Genomic DNA, 18,924 nt, shown 5'->3' on the forward strand with positions numbered 1-18,924 from the left:
CCGTACTCGTGGCCATCCAGGCTCATTTTGTCGGGCCGCGCAGCCAGGCTAGTCGCCGCCGCTGGCCCCCGGCCCCGGGTCCCGCGACACGCTAGCCGCACACCCCCCGGCCGCGGTTGGTCGCGCCCAGCTCGCTGCCGCTCCTTCCGCCCCGCCCCCTGGCCGGAAGTGCGGCGCCGCCACGGTCCCTCCGCAGCCCTCCGCCGGTCGCAGTAGCTGTTCGGGTCGTCTCGTGCGTGTGTCCTCGGATCTGGTGAGTGGCTCGCGGCACCCCTACCCCGCGTCGGTCCCTCTTGCTGCGCCACCGCGCCTGGAGCCTCCGGGCGGCGGGACCGCCAGGCTGGCGGAGAGGAGGCGGCTCAGGATGAGGCCCTGCCGCAGGTCCCGGGCTGGCGAACCCTGCCCGAGGCCCTGCGTCGCCTGGATGCCTGACACCTGGTACCCGGCTGCCTGCACCTGCCGCTGCCGCAGGCTTCAGGTCCTACGGGTGTGTCGGCGCCATCTACGCGCATCCGTTCTAGACGCTTTGGGGGAGGAGAAGCCCGCTGGTGCACCACGGTTCCTGCCTTAGGAAGCCTGGCACCGGTCCTGGAGTTCGTGGTTAGCAAAGGCTAAAACGAACCGCTTTCCATCCATTCTTACTGTACCTGGCGTCTTGCAGAGATTTAGTTCATCTGAGAAAAGGACAATTCAAAAAAAGCTATAAAGAATTGAGAACTTACTAAGCAAAGGCTCCAAGAGGAAGAACTGGGTGGTTTTGGCTAGATGTCTTGGAGGAAGTAACAAAAGCAAAAGAAAAAAAAAAAAAGAAAGGTGGGCATCTACCATCTGTTCAGGAAGCACGAGAGACCAGCCCTCCGAATGGAACAAAACAATAATGGACAAGAGCTGGGAATGAGAAAGATAGGGTGGGGCAGGGCTCTATACAAGGTCCCGGGCCTGGATCCTATAAAATAAAATAAAGTAGTTAACTAAGTTAGGCCTTTTTATAGGTATGTTGAAAACTTACAGAGAAATAAAAAATTATGTAAGGGACCTTAGGGGGTCACTCTATAAGGAAATAACACGATGAAAGGGTCTTTAGGGGGTCAGGCTAACAGCTTTTCGTTAAAGATGACTTTGCTCTACTGTAGTCCTGCATGTTGGAGAAAAATCACAGCATTTTCTAATTCGGTAGACTCCCTACAGACTATCTCCTGAAACCATTTTTAGTTTACACTCACGGAAAGTGGTGAGGTAATTTGCCTGGGATCAATTGAGAAGTTCATAGGATGCCACCAGTTTCCACTGTACACTCTCTCGCTGAACACAGACACACACACAGGTGCCTGATCACCCTTTTGAGTGCACAGCTTTTAAGTTTGTTTCCGCTGTGTTAAATAAAATAAATTCTATGATGGCTGCCTCCATACTTGTTTCTGCTTTAGTGAGACTGAGTTTACTGAACTTTGGTCTCGGAAGGACAGATCCCCAGGTGATGGTGGCTAAACTTAGGAAAGCCAAGGATGGGGCCAGTGTCCCCATTTTCCCAAGGTTAAAAAAATACCATCTGTCTAAGGAGGAGTTTTATTATACCCTCATTATCAGTATCTTTGGGCTCTGGCTAGTTCCACATGGCAGGCAAAGCAAATCCCCTTCTACCTCTGAAGGTTGATCCCTGAGTCCTCTGTGACTGGTAAGGGAGTGAAAAAGACAGCAAGCTTGTAGGGGGTGGAGTGGGTGCAGGTTGGCAGTTTTAGAGGAAGTAAACTGGCTTGAAAAACAGGATATCCGGGACAGCTCCTTTGGACTCTGAGTATGGTGTGAACTCTAGACGTTTTTCCAGACTTGGGGAGGTAGCCCTAGCTACTCCATTGTTTCTGCTTCCCATGCTGGGATCCTCTTCCCGAGAGAGGGAGAAGGGAGGCAGAGACCTAAAGGCGCTTCTTTGATTCAGAGTACTAGCGTGGCGAACAGCATACTTGATGTCACCATTTTTGAACCCCAAAGTACACGTTAGCCTTGCTGGTCACCTCACCTAGAGTTTTCAAGGCGGGTATGTTGCAGCTGCTGCTAAGGACATGGGACATGAGGGGCGGATAGATTCCCTAGGTATGCTTTCTGCCACTTTGTAGCTTTTACATGGTAAACAGCGATTGCAATACGCCTGCATTATAAGCTGGTGTGAGGGTTAAATAGTCAATGCTTGTGACTTGCTTACTCCGGTGCCTGCTACACCCGTAGCTTGTCCTTTGCTAAGATTCCTTCCAAGTGCTGAGCACAGGGGTAACCAGTTGGTGGAGTTTGTGAGGAAGCTCTGGAAAATGAGCCTGGCTAAGTGTGTGCTGACTTAGAAAAAGGCCTTACTTCAGGAGTGCTTGCTCAGCTCTAATACCTGCCGTACCGTGAACACTTGTGTATGCAATTTGTTTTTGATGGAAAGAAGTTACTTATATGTATGTTCTTGCTTACCTATTTGGCACCTGCCAGGTGCAAGGCAGTCTTCTAGACTTTATAATTCAAGAAGAAAGACAAAAGGCTGTAAAAAGCCTTTGTAAGTAAAAACTTAAGAATATTTGTAAGTTGTAATTTTCAATGTAATTCTACTAGTGAGTAGAAAAGAATAAAGGACTGAGTGTGTGGCACTTGCCTGATGTGTTGGAGGTCCTGGTTTGATCCCACACATTCAAAAGTTGTTGATTGCCTTGACGGGTCACCAGTCTAGGGTTAGTGAACCCGTCTGGCAGTTCAGTTATTCCAGGGTCCCGGAGAGGCGCTATCTGGAAGATATGAGCTAGAAAAGAGGAATGAGGCTAAGCTGGGGTTCCTGTCAAAGCCTCAGTTTATTAGAGAAGGGGTACAACTTATATAGGGTATGGAGTTGGGGGGTGGGCACAGGGGTCTGAGCTCTTGCCACGTGGTTCATGTTGGTCACGTGGTCCATGTTGGTCACGTAGACAGGAGGTTATCTTCGGTCAGGTCACTGTAGGCCAAGAAGTCACGAGTTGCCACACCTAGGGAACTTAGATAGTTTGGAATGTGGGGTGGGTTCTGCAAACCGATATCTCTCCAGATAGCTCTCCATCAGCAAATTTGGGTGTGGGGTAGGCTCTGTCAATAGAACAATTCCTAACATAATTAGGGGTGTGAGGTTCTCTGCAGACTCCCCTAGGGTGATGGTTTCTGCAATGATTTTAGGAGAAAAATGGCTCCTAACAAAAAGTGGTTTTTAAAAGAGGAGGAGGAAGGCCATTCATAAACTCAACACAGTGGGTCAGTCTCAAAAATATTACAATGAAAGACTCCAGGCTGGCCTGGGGAGATGGCTCAGCAGTTAAGAGCACTAGCTGCTCTTCCAGGACCCGGGGTTCAATTCCCAGCACCCACAACTGTGGCAACTCACAACTGTCTGTAATTCCAGTTCCAAGGAATCTGGCATCCTAACAGACATACATGCAGGCAAAACACCAATGCACATAAAATTTTAAAAAGTGAATAAATCTTAAAAAAGGAACAAAAGAAAGAAACCAGGCCTATACAAGTATATACATTTGCCTTTTGGTTTAAAAGACACTCAAACAAGAGTATATCAAGTTAAGATGGTCTCTGATAACCTCTATCGTAGCCCCTGGAAGCTGAGGCAGGAGGTCCTGAGCTTCGGTCAGCCTGGGCAGTGTAGTAAAACTTGTCTCAGACAAGAAATCCAAACAAGATTTGCCTGGGTAGTGACTTCCGGGAAACTTTGTGGAGTGATGTTTAACATTTGTAACTGACTTGGGTTATTACAGGGCGTACACAGTTACAAATGGTCAGATTTGTGCACTTTAGAAGTGATAGAGATATCAGAGAATAGGGAACTGCCGGGACACCCAGAACACCTGGAAGGGAGGAAGAAGAGAGGGCGCCGCGGTGTATGTGGCAAGCGTGCCTGGTGTTAGATGTAAAAGCTGTGTTTGACTCTTTAAAAGAAAGATAATTATGAAACTTAAAAAACTACGTATGTAGCATAAAAACAATTATGTGTCATTAAGTACATTAGGTTAATTTTGTAAAGCATCTTAATTTGACTGTATACTGAATTCTCTTTGATTGCTGCTTTCAAACTGTTGTTCTTGTGTCTAGTCATGTGATCCTCAGAATTAGAACCAACAGTAGCTCATCAAGGGAAGCCCTGTGCAATTTCTAGATTCTGACCGACCTTGGAAAAGATGAAACCGAATGTGAAAAGATCAGAGTGTTAAACCCTGGAGCCACTCTGCTTTTACGCTTGGTTTCTCCTGCTGCGACTCTCCCTACACTGTCCTTGCCAACAAGACGCACAACCCCCACCTTGGGCATCAGCTGCCATCCTAGTGTAGTTGGGCTAGAACGAGAAGTCTTCTGTGAAGGTTTATGTTTAGTTATGTGTGAGGAGTGTGTGCATGTAAAAGACTGAGTACTGATCTCAGAGGCCAGAGGCAGTGGATCCCCTGGAGCTGGGGTTACAGGTGGTTGTGGTCTTCTCTGAGCAGCTTGCACTCTTGATGACTCCAGCCCCTAAAATTTGGATTCTTTATGATTCCTTTGCCCGCAAAGCCAGTTTCTACCCTTTCCCCCCTAATTGACTCACACTGAGTGATAACTTTTATTTTTCAGTTTTATGGTTTGTGTTGTTTGATTCAGTCTTTTAGACAGAACCTCATTCTGTAAGCAGGCTGGCTTGGGGCTCATTGTGTAGCTCAGGCTAGCCTCGAACTTTGGCAGTCCTCTTGCCTTGGCCTGGAGAGTGCTGGGAGGGAAGACGTGAAGCCCCACACCCAGCTTGAGTGGAGCCTCACGCTTCTCAGCCTTTAAGCACATTTAAGGATGGAACTTTGAAGAAAGCTGCAATTAGAAAGCAAGAAAAACCTGCAAAGCAGTAGAGGCATAGGAAATAGGGTGGTGGTGGCAGGGAGAAGAGCCTTGTGTTTGAGAGAACCTACCGAACTGGGGGAAATTCTGTCACAGTCGCATTTTCTTAACCAGAAAGAAAATTCCCTAGTCACCTGACTGATCCATTTGAACTTTCTAGAATTCTGTGGCTCTAATCTCAAAACAAACATGTTTCCTTGTCTCACTATTAAAGAAATCACATAACAGTGGCATTGCTGCTTTTCTGTTTATATAACAAATTGCCCTCAATTTTGTTTTGAGTACCTGTAAGGCAATACCTGGGGTTTTTTGTTTGTTTGTTTGTTTGTTTCTTGTTCTTTTGGTTCTTTTTGTTTTGTTTTGTTTTGAGGCAGGGTCTTTATAGCCCTGTCTGTCCTGGAATTTAACTTTGTAGACCAGGTTGATCTTGAATTTAAAGAGATCTAATCTTGGGATTAGAGGGGTGTGTCATCATACCTAGCTAATAAATTCCAGTTTTTAAAAGCCAAAAATCTCCAAACACTTTAGTCTTGTGAGGTTGTCCTTATCTGAAGGAAGATTGTCTTCTTCAGTGTGATTGACTCACATGGCTAGCCAGTTGCTTCTGGCTGTTGGTAGGAGGCCTAGCTCCCCACTTCCTGGTGCGAGCACCTACATACTGACTCAACAGAGCGAGCAGGGGGTGCAGTGTCTCTCGTGATAGTCAACCACCGTCATTTCATAACGCTCTGTGTTTACATTGGTCACTTCACGGTGACAGCTGTTGGGGAGCCTAACTACCCCTTGGCAAGGGAAGGAAGGAAGTTCGGTGCCATTGGAATCCATGCAGGTAGCATGAACATGGGGGTGGGGTTAGGGTGTAGAGAGGGGGTCTAGTCTAGTTCTTCATTCTGCAGTTGTTCAAGATGTTTGAAATTCGGTTTCTAAGTAAAGCTAATTTTTGAAGAGACATTTTAAAAGCCATCTTGGAGGGTACTAACCAAACCTTCCTACAGACTGCATGTAATTTGCTGGCTGCCAGTCATTGGCTATGAGCCAGTTATTGGATATGTGTATATGTGTGTGCAGGCCAGAGGACAATCTCTGGTGTCATTTCTCAGGTGTGTTCACCTTCATTTTAAGACATCATCGACCACTGGCCCACATGCATCACCAGATTCGGATAGGCCCAAACTCAGGTCCTCATGCTCAAAGGCTAAGCACCAACTGAGCCATCTTCCTAGCTAGCTCATGAGTCACCTCTTAGATGGATGAGGAAAATGGGGTCTGGGATGGCTAGACTAGCCAAAGGTCAAACAGCTGCTCATGTCAGAACTGGAGTTAGAATCCAGGCCTCCGCATCTCCATTTTCCCATAGTGACCATCAACTTTGAAAAGCCAGGGGAAACTGGACATTTACATGGCCAGAGTGGGCCGAGTGGTTTCAGCTTTAGCTGAACATTGGAAACGCATAATGCATTTTTAAAAGTTTTATTTATTTTATTATCTCATGATTATGAGTGTTTGCCTGCATGTATATCTGTGCACCGTGTGCATGCCTGATACCTCTGGAGGTCAGAAGAGGGTGTCAAATCCCCAGGGACTAGAGTCACAGATTGTTCTGAGCCTCCATGTAAGTGCTAGGAATCAAATCCTGGTCCTCTGCAGGTACTCCAGCCAGTGAAGCAGCTCTCCAACTCCTACTTGGTGCGTTTAAATTCTTGGCCTTCAGCCGGGCGGTGGTGGCGCACGCCTTTAATCCCAGCACTCAGGAGGCAGAGGCAGGCGGATCTCTGTGAGTTCGAGACCAGCCTGGTCTACAGAGCTAGTTCCAGGACAGGCTCCAAAGCCACAGAGAAACCCTGTCTCGAAAAACCAAAAAAAAAAAAAAAATTCTTGGCCTTCACGCCAACATTCCCCTTCTGGTAGGCTTGACGAAGACCCGGGCATCGTTTTTTTATAAACTTTATAGATGACTGATACATGACCAGCTTCTGGGAGAGCGGTGCTTATTGGCCATATGGTGATAACAAAGACTTGGGAAAGCATCAAAGGGAGCTTGGAAGCCATAGGCAGCATGTGCTCTGAGCATCTTTCCAAGCCTGGGGAAGCCTTACAAGCAGAATGAAACTCACCGGGTTCTGCTTGTTAATGATACGTTCCCTTGCTCTGACTTTGATATCAGACATTTGCATCACTTGTGACACCGGCTTCCTGCACCCCAGCCTGTGGTGTGACCCGAGAGCACAAACACCACTTAGTTCACTACATTAGGAATGTAGAGAAATAGTAAAGTGTTTGAAGAGAAAATGGGTCTTGTTTTTATTAAAGGTGGTAATTTACATTCTGGGCAATGTTTTCTGTGAATAGTCTCGTCTGTAACTGTAGTCTAGGGGTAGAGTGTTGAGTTAGGTGGGCCCCCAACACGTGCACACACAACACACACACACACACCACTTTGATAATTGAGCATAAAGGTTTCTCTGTTCAATCGTGGCTAATAGAAATTACTGCTGGCCGGGTGGTGGTGGTGGCACAAGCCATTAATCCCAGCAGAGGTAGGCGGATCTCTGTGAGTTCGAGGCCATACAAGAGCTAGTTCAAAGCTACAGGGAAATCCTGTCTCGAAAAAACAAAAACAGAACAAAACATAAAGATATTGGCACTTATTAACCCAGTCTGAGCTGGTGCACCACATCACATACCCCGGGGTTTCCCTTCCATCTGCTGGTCGCTCACCGTGTGGTCCTGCTGTCCATGTATTTTCTCTACTCTAATTCTGCTCTTCTGTGAGCCGAATGTAGAGGAGAATCGCTGCTCAGAAGCCCACGTTTGTCTCCAGTGGGTTGTGAGCACAGCTGACCTGGGCTCATTTAATGTCTGGTCTTCATTTACATCATTGGGAAGGCAGGCAGTTTCGTTCAGTTCAGGGCGTCTTGAACGTTATCCACTTGTGACTCCTCTTCTCCTGGAAAAAAAGTAAGCGTGTGTGTGTGTGTGCACGCACGCGTGCACGCATGTGTGTAAAATATGTATACATGGGGCTGAAGAATTGTCTCAGTGCGTGACGGCTGTTTCTGCCAAGCCTGGCAGCCTGTGTTTGATCTCAGAAGCCAAGCCCATGTGGTGAGAGGAAACCGGCTTTCAAACATTGTCAGCTGACATCCGTGCATATGTTGGCACACACGAATTTAAAAAATGTTTTTTAAAAAATCGATGGTAGTGCATGCTTTTGATGCCCGCACTGGAGAGACCGGACATCTGCGAATAAGTCTGCGTGAATGAGGAAGATGGGCTCTCCATGGTGACAGAGAGATGAGGAAGATGGGCTCTCCATGGTGACAGAGAGATGAGGAAGATGGGCACATCTGAGAACTATTGGAGAGACGGGAGGGATTTGTGGAGGATGACTTGGCTTCCTGGCAGGGTGAGTGGGTGGACTGAGAAGTCTGAAAGCTGGGAAAGTTGAGAGGGAGGATAATGAATTCAGTTTTCAGCTTGTTGGTTTTGCGGTGTCTGTTGGATGGCCGAATGGGCGTGATTCCCAGGCAGTCGGCTATGAATCTAAAGCACAAAGGTGGAGCACCAGCCTGGAGGTGTAGGCCTCGGAGCCAGAACAGCGAGAGTCTATGAGATCATTCAAGGAGAGCGCTTTAAGCCATGGAGGGGAATGTTGATGCAACCGAGAGGCAGAGACTGGCTTGCAGGTTATAAAAATATTCTTCATAAGAGCCAGGTGTGGTGGTAAATGCCATAATTCCAGCACTGGGGAGGCAGAAGGAGAAACCCTACCAGCCTTGGATGCATGGTGAACCCTTGTCAGAAACGGCAGGGAATGAGAAACCTGGATGCCAAGTGAGTGAGGGTGAAACAAGAAGAAAATGCAGGGGCCAGTCCTGGAAGGGAGCTCCAGCAGTGGGCCAGTCCTGGAAGGAAGCTCCAACAGTGGCAAGTACAGGAGAAAATGCAGAGGCCAGTCCTGGAAGGGAGCTCCAACAGTGGGCCAGTCCTGGAAGGGAGCTCCAACAGTGGGCCAGTCCTGGAAGGAAGCTCCAACAGTGGCAAGTACAGGAAAAGGCCTGGAAGCCTTCCCGAGTTTGTCGCCTTGACGCGGCCGCTGTGGCAGAGATGGATGGCCAGCTTTCTGTGGGCTGGAGAGCAAGTGGGTGGTAAGGAAGCAGAGGTGCTTGTCTCAGAGAGCAAGAGGAAGGACTGTTTTCTTCTGGGCTTCCCCTTCAGACTGCCGGTTTTGATACCTTTGCTCACTTTTCAACTGATGTGTATGTTGAGTTTTTATAGGTGCCATATAGTTATATGAAATATATTTTATTTTTGTGCTTCAGGGGATTGAACCCAGTACCTTGAACAGCTAGACAATTACTCTCACTGAATTATGTCCCCAGCCCTAAAATATCTAAAACTCCCAGCACTTAAGATCGTAAATTCAAGGCCAGCCAGGGCTAGAAACATAGTAAAACTCTAAAGAATGGGGGGGGGGGTGATAGAGAGTATGTATGTATGTATGTATGTATGTATGTATGTATGTATGTATAACAAAGTTGGGTTGCTGGTGGTGGTTTGAGACAGGATCTCACCATGCTGGGCTCAAAGTTGGGTTTCTTAACAAACAGTTTTAGGACTGGGTAATGACTCAGTAAAGTGCTTGGTCATGGTCCAGACCCCACATAAATGGCGGGCACATAAGTGCACCTAAGATCCCAGTGCTGGGGAGGCACGGTGGCAGGGATCCCTGGAGCTCCTTGGCTAGTCAGTGAGCTCTCCACGCGTAGTGACACCCACCATCGGCCTCCAACTTCCACACACATCCGTGCATGTACACAGACACTTTCAATAGAGATTTAAACATAAGCATTAAGGAAGGAGTGCTTAGGAAAAAGACAGTACATACCTAAGACATAAGAGAGTTGTGGCAAAAACCAAACTTGTGAACAACTCAGATGCTTCCTCAGTCCCCTGCTTACTCTGTAGCACATTCTGATTGAGCCTGTTAGTAATGGCATCCTACCCATCAGCCCACCCTCCTCCTCCTCCTCCTCCTCCTCCTCCTCCTCCTCCTCCTCCTCCTCCTCCTCCTCCTCCTCCCCCTGCCCCTGCCCCTGCCCCTGCCCCTGCTCCTCCCTTCATTTGGGGGTCAGACTGACTGCCGTCCCAGCTGAGGCTGGTGCCGCCCCCAGCAGTTCTTTTCCACTACTCAAGCTCCTTAAGCTGATCCTTGCCTTTAGTTCTACCTTCTTGAAGAACTCTAATTAAGCCTCAAAAATGTTTAGCGTAGGATATTCTGGATTAACTTTCAGCATGATAGAGTTGACAGATTTTTTTTTAATGTTACTCGTTAGTGAGTTTGCATAAATGATCGGCTGGTAGAACTTATCTGTGCCTTCAGACTACTAATATCTACTAAATCTTGAAATAAGATTTAATACTTTTTGAAGTTTCTGCACCCTGATAAGCTTCTCCGCTATTACAGTCAGTAATCCAAATTAGACAAAATCGGACCAAATTAGAAAAAGCCCAGGTTTGACTGGAAACCACGTTTGTTCTCTAGGGGGCAGTTTAAACACCCTGCTGTAGTGGTCTTGAGCATCTCTGGGGAGGGGTTATTATTGAGGGGCTTTCTCGGGGGTGGAGTCTGAACTGAGGCTCAGGGTGGCGTCTCCATCCGAACATTCTAGACTTTTTGGGTATATGGATGCCAGGGCCTGGAGTGAAGCCTTCACCCAAACACTTTTCACATGAGAAAAACTTGGGTCTAACAATTTTGGGATGTAAAGCGTCAAGGGGTGGCTCATTGGAAGAACATATTATAATATGCATGAGAACCTGGGCTTATACCTGTGCTGCCTAATTTTAGTTTAATCTGAGAGAGGGAGCCTCCACAAGATCAGATGTAGGCAAGCCTGCAGCATTTTCTTAGTGGTTGTTGGGGAGGGCCCATTCCACTCGGGGTGGCGCCATTCCTTGTAGTTTTCCTATTGGCTTAGTGACTGAATATAATACTGCCCCACTGCACCCAGTCAATGCCCCACCCACTACTCAGGCTGCAGCCTAGAAGGCATTCTGGTCCCACTGCCACAGCAGAACCAGTTAGGCTGTGTAGGTTTAAGCTAAGTCTATTGTTCTATTTACCAAGGAAGACTTGGAAGTCAGATGTGGGGAGTAAAAATCTGCTAGGTCACAGAAGCTGAGAAGCAACCAGCTGACCTTGGCCAGAGACACCAAAAGACAAGCCTCTTCACTCATCCCAAAACAAAAAAAAGCACCAAACTCTTAGTCCCTCCCATTCCTTTGTTTTGGTCTTCTCTATTGAATTCCTGGCTTCTCTGGCTGATTTCTGTCAGGTAGTTGCTGGCTTTGCCCCGGATTCAAGGTAATTTTATTAACAGTCTGGGTGTCACGGTGTGATCTAATATTCCACATTCATCCCTGGGCTTCTATCAGAAAGTCGTCCTGGGTTATGTAAGAAAGCAGGCCGAGCCAGCCAGTGGGCAGCACCCTCAATGGTCTGCCTCAGCTCCTGCTCTGTGAGTGCTCGCCTTTAGTACCCTCAGTACGCCGTGTAAGCCAAATAAAACCTTTCCTCCCCAGCTTGCTTTTGGTCCTGATGTTTTATCATCAAAATTGTAATCTTAACTAAGACAGCAGCAGCAGCCAGAAAAATAAAGAAAACAAAAGGAGGGGAGTGACCAATAGTGACCACATTCTGTCTGTCTGTTCTTTGTGTAACTTTCCATACAACTGCAGTCAGGTATCAAACTAAGTTACGGGGAGGAGAAGAAGATGATGTTGAGAGTCAGCACCATGAAGCTGGAGTACTTCAGAGCTGTGCTAACCCAAACATCGGTACACTGGGCGCATGGTCCAGGTTGATAGCAGAGAAAGCCCAAAGCCCGAGTTCCTTTGTAGACAGCTAACATGGCTGGAGTGCAGCTTGGTTTCTATCAGCTTGACACAAACCAGGACCCAGTGTGGACAGTAGTCCAGTCTGTGAAGTGTTGGGAGGCCCAGCTCCCTGTGGGTGGTCCTGGGTTGTGTGAGAAAGCAGACTGAGTGGTTAGGAGGCGGAAGCCAGTAAGCAGCGCCCCTCCAAGGTCTGGGCTTGAGTTCCTGCCCTGACTTCCCTTTCTTCCCTGAGTTGCTTTTGTCCGTGGTGTTTGTTTATCACAGTAGGAGCCCGAACTGAGACCCCTAGTTGTCGTCCCTCTGAAGCAGTGGCCCTGCGTCCCTCTGAAGCAGTGGCCCTGCGGAAGGGGAACTCCCCTGTGCTGTCCTCACTTCTCACTCCAGTTGTACCTTTGGGTGTCCCTGGGGCCACACTCGGGTTTGATTTGCTGGGATTCCCACTCACTGATGGCTGTGGTTCTCCCTGCAGGGCAGCGTCCGAGAGGTTTCCTAACACAGCTTCAGTTGTCTGTCCCAGTGAAGTCATGGACGGTGTCAGCTCCTAGCAGCGATGTGTCAGTGTGCAGAGTACTGCCAGCCAGGGAATGAGGGCTTTATTGCATAAGTATACCTAGCTCTCCACATGTCCGACCTCGGTGTCCAGCCTTGTTAGAAGTCAAGCTGATAACTTATGACCAAAAGCCTCCCATCATAACTCATAGTTAGATCATCTGGTGTGACCTAAGATAGTAAATATCAGGCAGGACGTCGCAGGAGCCAAGGACAAGGTTATATGCACCTCCCTCAGAACAGCCTTGAATTATTTAATACACAGGGAGTGCCTATCTCATAGGGCAGTTGTAGAGATGCAATAAAACATTAGATCAAAGAGTTGCCATGGCGGGTGAGATAGCTCAGGGGGTAACAGTGCCTGCCGTGCAAGCCTGACAACTGAGTTTGATGCTGATCCCACGGTGGAAGGAGAGAAAGCGTTTCCAAATAGCCTCTCACTTCCACACACTCACCTGCACTTTTAGATGTACATCATCGTCACCATCATCATCATAATTGGAGCTGGAGAAATGACTCACTGGTTAAGAGCCCTGACTGCTCTTCCGGATAACCTGAACAGGATTGCCAGCACCCACACGGCAGCTCACAACCCTGCGTAACTCCAGTCCCAAGGGACTGCCCATATGTGCTGCACCAACTGCATCAGGCAGAACATCCTGGCACAGAATTTTTAAAAAATAATAATAAAAATATTTTTTTAAAGTTGTCCTGAGGCCTGGAGAGATGGCTTAGTGGTTAATAGCACTGGCTGATTCTTCTAGAGGACCTGGTTCAATTCTCAGGAGCACATGGAGACGGACATTGGTCTGTAACTTTCTCAGAGGACCCAGCATCCTCTTCTGGTCTCCATGGGTGCTGCACACATGTGCACAGACTTTACATGAAGGCAGACTATATGTATAAAAATAATAAAAGCTCAAAAATAGTTTTTAAAAACTGCCCTGATATTTGTGAGACTTAAAGTTATGTGCACCTCGTCGTTTGTGGCTTAGATTTGAACTTTGCGCACTGTCTAGTAATTGGGATACATTCTGAGAATCCCTTTGTTAGGCCGTCTCGTTGCTCTGCAAACACTGTAGTTTGCTTACACAAGGCCAGATAGAATAGCTTGCTGCAGACCTAGACTGTGGGTATATACCATTGTATATGCTGTCTGTCACATTGGCCAGAACACCACTGTACAGATATTTACACTGTTTAAATGCAGCCAGGGCATGAGCCATGCGTATAATCCCAGCACTCGAGAGACAGAGGTAGGAGGATCAGAGTTTAAGGCCATCCTCAGCTACATGTTGAGTTCAGTACCAGCCTGGACTTCATGAGACCCTGTTTTTAAAAAAAATGGAAGTTATTCTGTTTGATAGTTAGGTTGCTGCTGGATGTCAGTAGTGTGAGAAGGTAACACCAACGCCATCGATGTGGAAGGTGATGGAGCGGGAGCAGTTGGTCTTAACTGATCTTTAGAATTGTCAAATGAGGGAATTGCAGGGGTAGCTTGGAAGCCTACAAGAGGAAATTAGGTTTAAAGGTGAGCACTGTATCTCTCTATCCTTCTACTTAGTTCACACTATATACTATAATAGATACTATATTTTGATGATGAAAAATTGGGTTTCTGAAAGATTTGATTTCAGTGATAGTAAAGTGGAAAGAATAAAAGTACCGGTCATGTTTGGTTGTTGTGAGGGATAAATGGGAAAATTGAACCTAGAAAGGGTAAGAGGTTTGTGTGAGGGAACCCTTTTAATGATTTATTTATTTTTATTTTATGTGCATTGGAGTTTTGCCTGCCAGCATGTCTGTGTAAAAGTGTTGGATCCCCTGGAACTGGAACTACCAACAGTTGTGAACTAGTATGTGGGTGGTGGGAATTGAACCCAGGTCCTCTGGAAGAATAGGCAGTGCTCTCAACTCCCGACCATCTCTCCAGTCCCTGTTATATAGTTCTATAAATCCCAATAGATAAGGATAGAATTAGTCTTGGGAGCTGGGTGGCACCTTTAATCCCAGCACTTGGGAGGCAGAGGCAGGTGGAGCTCCAGGTTGGAGTCCAGCCTGGTCTTTATAGGACAGTCAGTGCTACACTGTGAAACCCTGTTTTGGAAAACAACAAACAAAAACTTGGGGTGAGAGAAATGGCTGCAGAAGACTCAAGTCTGGTCCCTGAATTCACGTGGGGGACGTGACACACACGACACAACTCTGTTTTCAGGGAGAAAGAAAAAGAAAGATACTTGTATTCACTAACTTTAGGTGTGTGTGTGTGTGTGTGCCCCTTTTTGCTTTATGTATTAAGCATTTTTTTCATTTAATTCCAGATTTAAACCACCACCATGTCGAGCAAAAAGGCCAAGACCAAGACCACCAAGAAGCGCCCTCAGCGCGCAACATCCAATGTGTTCGCCATGTTTGACCAGTCCCAGATCCAAGAGTTCAAAGAGGCCTTCAACATGATCGACCAGAACCGGGATGGCTTCATCGACAAGGAGGACTTGCATGACATGCTGGCTTCTCTAGGTAGCCTTTTGTGCCTTTCCCTGGCGGTGATCCATCTCTGATTCATTTGTCTTGTGATTCAATTCATGGGCCATTTGGCCTTTGAAAAGCTTTCAGGTGTGGGAGGAGCCTTTTCAGGGCTGGGCCTGGCAAGGGGGAAATCAGCTCTCGAGGGGGACCTGGCAGATACTGTTCCTGTTAGCTAAGTGGATTGTGTCTATGTGAGCCCGAAGGGTAAGGGGTGTGTGTGTGTGTGTGTGTGTGTGTGTGTGTGTGTGTGTGCACGAGCATGCTGGTGGCCGTGTGCAGAAGACCAGAAGTCACATTAACAAATGCAGCCAATAATCTTCTGTAGATGGAGGACAGGCCTTGAGCAAATGAACAAAGAGGAAGCACTTCATAACCAACAGTGGTTACTCAAAGATGGACTCCTGGGAAAGAGACTTCTACAGTAATGTTTTTTATAATTTAAAAAGAAAGAGGGAAGGAAGGAAGGAAGGAAGGAAGGAAGGAAGGAAGGAAGGAAGGAAGGAAGGAATTGATTTTTTTTTTTCCAAAAAAACATAGAGGTTAAAGGTGCATGCTGAGCAGCCTGGTGCCTTCTGTGTGAACCCCAGGATGGAGAGACCTGGCTCTTGGACATTGTCCTCTGTCCTCCACGTGTGCTCCACAGCGCCGGTACACACACCAGCAGACACAAACACACTCACCACAGCGCCGGTACACACACCAGCAGACACAAACACACTCACCACAGCGCCGGTATACACACGTTTCGTATGTACCACCAGCAGACACAAACACACTCACCACATGCGCGTGCACTTTTTTTGGTTTATTTGTTTTTGTTTTGTTTTTTGTTTTGTTTTTTTGAGACAGGGTTTCTCTGTGTGGTTGTCCTGGAACTTGCTTTGTAGAGCGGACCTCCTTTGCTTTCCTAGTGCTAGGATTAAAGGTGTATGCTACCACACCTGGCTACACACACACATTTTTAAAAAGATCCATTTTCGATTCCTATTTCGCTCTGAGAACTCTCTTGAACCTCTGGTTGCAGTCACACCTGCCCTCCACTCCTGGAAGGCTGCAGGACAGTTGCTCTCCAAACAGGGAAGTGGGGTTGTTTTTGTGTTGTTATTGTTGTTTTTTGATTTTTTTTGTTTTTCGAGACTGGGTTTCTCTGTAGCTTTTGGAGCCTGTCCTGGAACTCTCTCTGTAGATCAGGCTGGCCTCGAACTCACTTGCTCAGTGGCTCCTGTTGTACAGGTGAGCTAAGTGGGTGTAGTGAGGTGGATTTGCCATGCAGTGAAATAGCTGTCCATGGGTTTCTTAGATCTCCCCCAAGTTCTAGACTGGACCGCCATCAGCTTCTAGTTTGGTATAGTTTTAAGATGCTAGATCTGAAGACCCAACCAACACGATTCTTTTCACGTGTGTCAACTTGCTGTCTGAGGGACCTTCAAGATACTGGCGTTAGCCAGCGTTTTCACAGGTTAAGACTAAAGGAGGCTGTGTGGGCCGGCTGGCACTAACCTCGATGTCTGGAGAGCTGGGTTTGAGTTCCGTTCTTCCACCTTCTCCAGACCTCATAGCCAATTGGTGAACTGGTTTCAAGACCTTTCCTGTGGGGAGCTCTCCAGATGCTTCCCCTCCTTGTCAGGTCTCTGGCCACTGTCCTGAGAGCTGTTCTCAGTAGGAACTGAGATCAGGATTCTCTTTACAAACAAGACGGTGAGCACCCCAGTTCAAGTCTGGCATGGTTGCTTATCCGTTGATTTTTTTTTTTTTTTAAATAACTGGTATTAAAATAACAACCCCTGATGAACCAGTGTAGAATCAACAGCGTGATAGTGTGGTGTTCCCTGTCAAAACTTGAGACTTTTGGGGTTTTGGTTTTTAATGAAAAAGTGATGAAGAAGCTGGCAAGATGGCTCAGCACGGAAAGGTGCTTATGTCCAAAGCCTGTGGGGTTTGGTCCCTGGAACCCTTGTGGAAAGAGAGAACCAACTCCTGAAAGTTGTCCTCAGGCCTCCACACATGTGACATGGTACAGAACGATAACGCGATAGACCCTCTTAACAGTATGGTTGGCAGCATAGCCAGACGAGCCACATGATGTGGGTTTATGTGTCCTCTTACAGGCAAGAATCCCACCGACGCCTACCTGGATGCCATGATGAATGAGGCCCCGGGCCCCATCAATTTCACCATGTTCCTCACCATGTTTGGAGAGAAGTTGAATGGTACAGATCCTGAGGATGTCATCAGAAACGCCTTCGCTTGCTTTGATGAGGAAGCAACAGGTAAGTGCTGCTTGCATGTTTGTGGCCCTCATTTTAGGGTCTATGCAGCACATTTTAGGACATGTTTTTAATGTGTAATGTTTTTAATTAAAAAGAAAATCCTGTTGTTTTAAAATAGGAATGCACCAGAAATGGTCTTGTCACATACCTGTTGTAGGCCATGAAACTACAGCTTACCTTGTTCACCTCTGAATTTGGCTTCGAACTTCCTAGAGCAGTTGTAAGAATTTAGGGTCCATTATGTCGCCTTAGAGATGAAAACTGTTCAGAGACCCTGGTTTCTCTAGACGGCATAGTTCCTAGCATGAGCATTTGAAGTGCTGTGTGTCTCTGGAGTTACTCAGGGTTTCTCTTCATTTTCCTGCCCTTTGGAGAAGCACGCTTTGACATGAAAGCCTTTCAGTCCCGTGTTTCTTCCTTTTCCGTCCCTTCTTCCTTCAGCCCTCCTCCCTTCCCTTCCTTCAGCCCTCCTCCCTTCCCTTCCTTCAGCCCTCCTCCCTTTCCTCTGCTTGGCCTCACATCTCCTGGAATCTCCCTCACTCCTTCCTGACTTTTCTCCCTGAGCCATTGATCTGGGTGACATTGTCTTTATTCTGGGATCCACCTCTTATTATTGTTTGACTTTTTATTTCTATACTGTGATTTTTAAAATGATTTATTTTTCTTTTTTGTGTATAAATATTGTGTGTGTGTGTGTGTGTGTGTGTGTGTGTGTGTGTGTGTGTGTGTGTGTGTGTGTGTGTGTGTGTGCTTGGTGCCAGAAGAGGGCATAAGATCCCTTGAAACTGCAGTTACACGTTAGTTAGATTCTGAACTGCTATGTGGATGCTGGAAATCATCCCAGGTTCTCTGAAAGCAGCCTGTGCTCTTAACCACGGAGCCATCTCTCTGCTTTGAAGCTTTTAACATAATTTAGTATTAATGAAAACTCCAAAGCGATTGGGATGGGAAGCAGTGGTGCGGTTACGTGTGTTGTGGCTGAGTGTGTGGTAGAGGACCAGTTTGTGGAATCATGACATGTCATGGACTTGGGTATCTGTGAGTCCGTCCCTTGTTGCCCTCCAGGCACCATCCAGGAGGACTACCTGAGGGAGCTGCTGACCACCATGGGCGACCGCTTCACAGATGAGGAGGTGGATGAGCTCTACAGGGAGGCCCCCATTGACAAGAAGGGCAATTTCAACTACATCGAGTTCACGCGCATCCTCAAGCACGGAGCAAAAGACAAAGATGACTGAAGAACTCCAGCGGGAGCTCCTGTCACGTGACCCTGCTCACTTCCTTCTCAGCTCCTTCCCCCACCTGTAGGACCTTCTGCATGCCACTTAGTTCACAGCTTTGCCTCTTTTGTAATGTATTTATTTCAGACTTTTCTGTCATTTAGCACTTGTATAATCAGACTGGAAATGGGGACAATGCTGTAAATTGTGTTGAAAATGCCATGCGAATAAAAATCGACAATGTGAAAGCCCAGGAAAATATATCCATAGTTCTGGTTTGCTGGATTTTTTACATTTTTATATAATAAAAATGTTATTTTGAAATAAAGATTATGCTGACTCAAATGGAGTGTAAGACAAATGAGTGACAGTTTGGGGTAGCCTTCCTTCAGGCCTCCCACCTTGTGAGATGCAGACTGATTTTCACATCCCCGGGACAGTGCTCTTCAGAACTTCTAAATCACGTTAGCATCTTCAAGAGCTTTGCTTCTACTAGGGGGACATCTGTTAAATGCTAGGCATAGAGTGTTGTCTTTCAGAGCAGTTTCCATTGCTGTGATGTCAGCGTATGTGTCGTTCTGAGAAGT

At 47.0% G+C, this 18,924-nt stretch overlaps 1 protein-coding gene across 1 annotated transcript; it reads left to right on the plus strand.

Moving 5' to 3' along the window:
* Window positions 1–161: 161 nt before the first annotated feature.
* Window positions 162–18,678, plus strand: Myl12b (myosin light chain 12B). Its single transcript, XM_005367556.2, has 4 exons — window positions 162–253; window positions 14,640–14,838; window positions 16,956–17,117; window positions 18,183–18,678. The coding sequence occupies exons 2-4, from the start codon at window positions 14,655–14,657 to the stop codon at window positions 18,353–18,355; spliced, it is 519 nt and encodes a 172-aa protein (XP_005367613.1). The 5' UTR covers window positions 162–253; window positions 14,640–14,654; the 3' UTR covers window positions 18,356–18,678.
* Window positions 18,679–18,924: the final 246 nt, after the last annotated feature.

This window comes from Microtus ochrogaster, unplaced genomic scaffold (genome assembly GCF_000317375.1).
Source record: "Microtus ochrogaster isolate Prairie Vole_2 unplaced genomic scaffold, MicOch1.0 UNK20, whole genome shotgun sequence".
Taxonomy (NCBI): Eukaryota; Metazoa; Chordata; class Mammalia; order Rodentia; family Cricetidae; genus Microtus; species Microtus ochrogaster.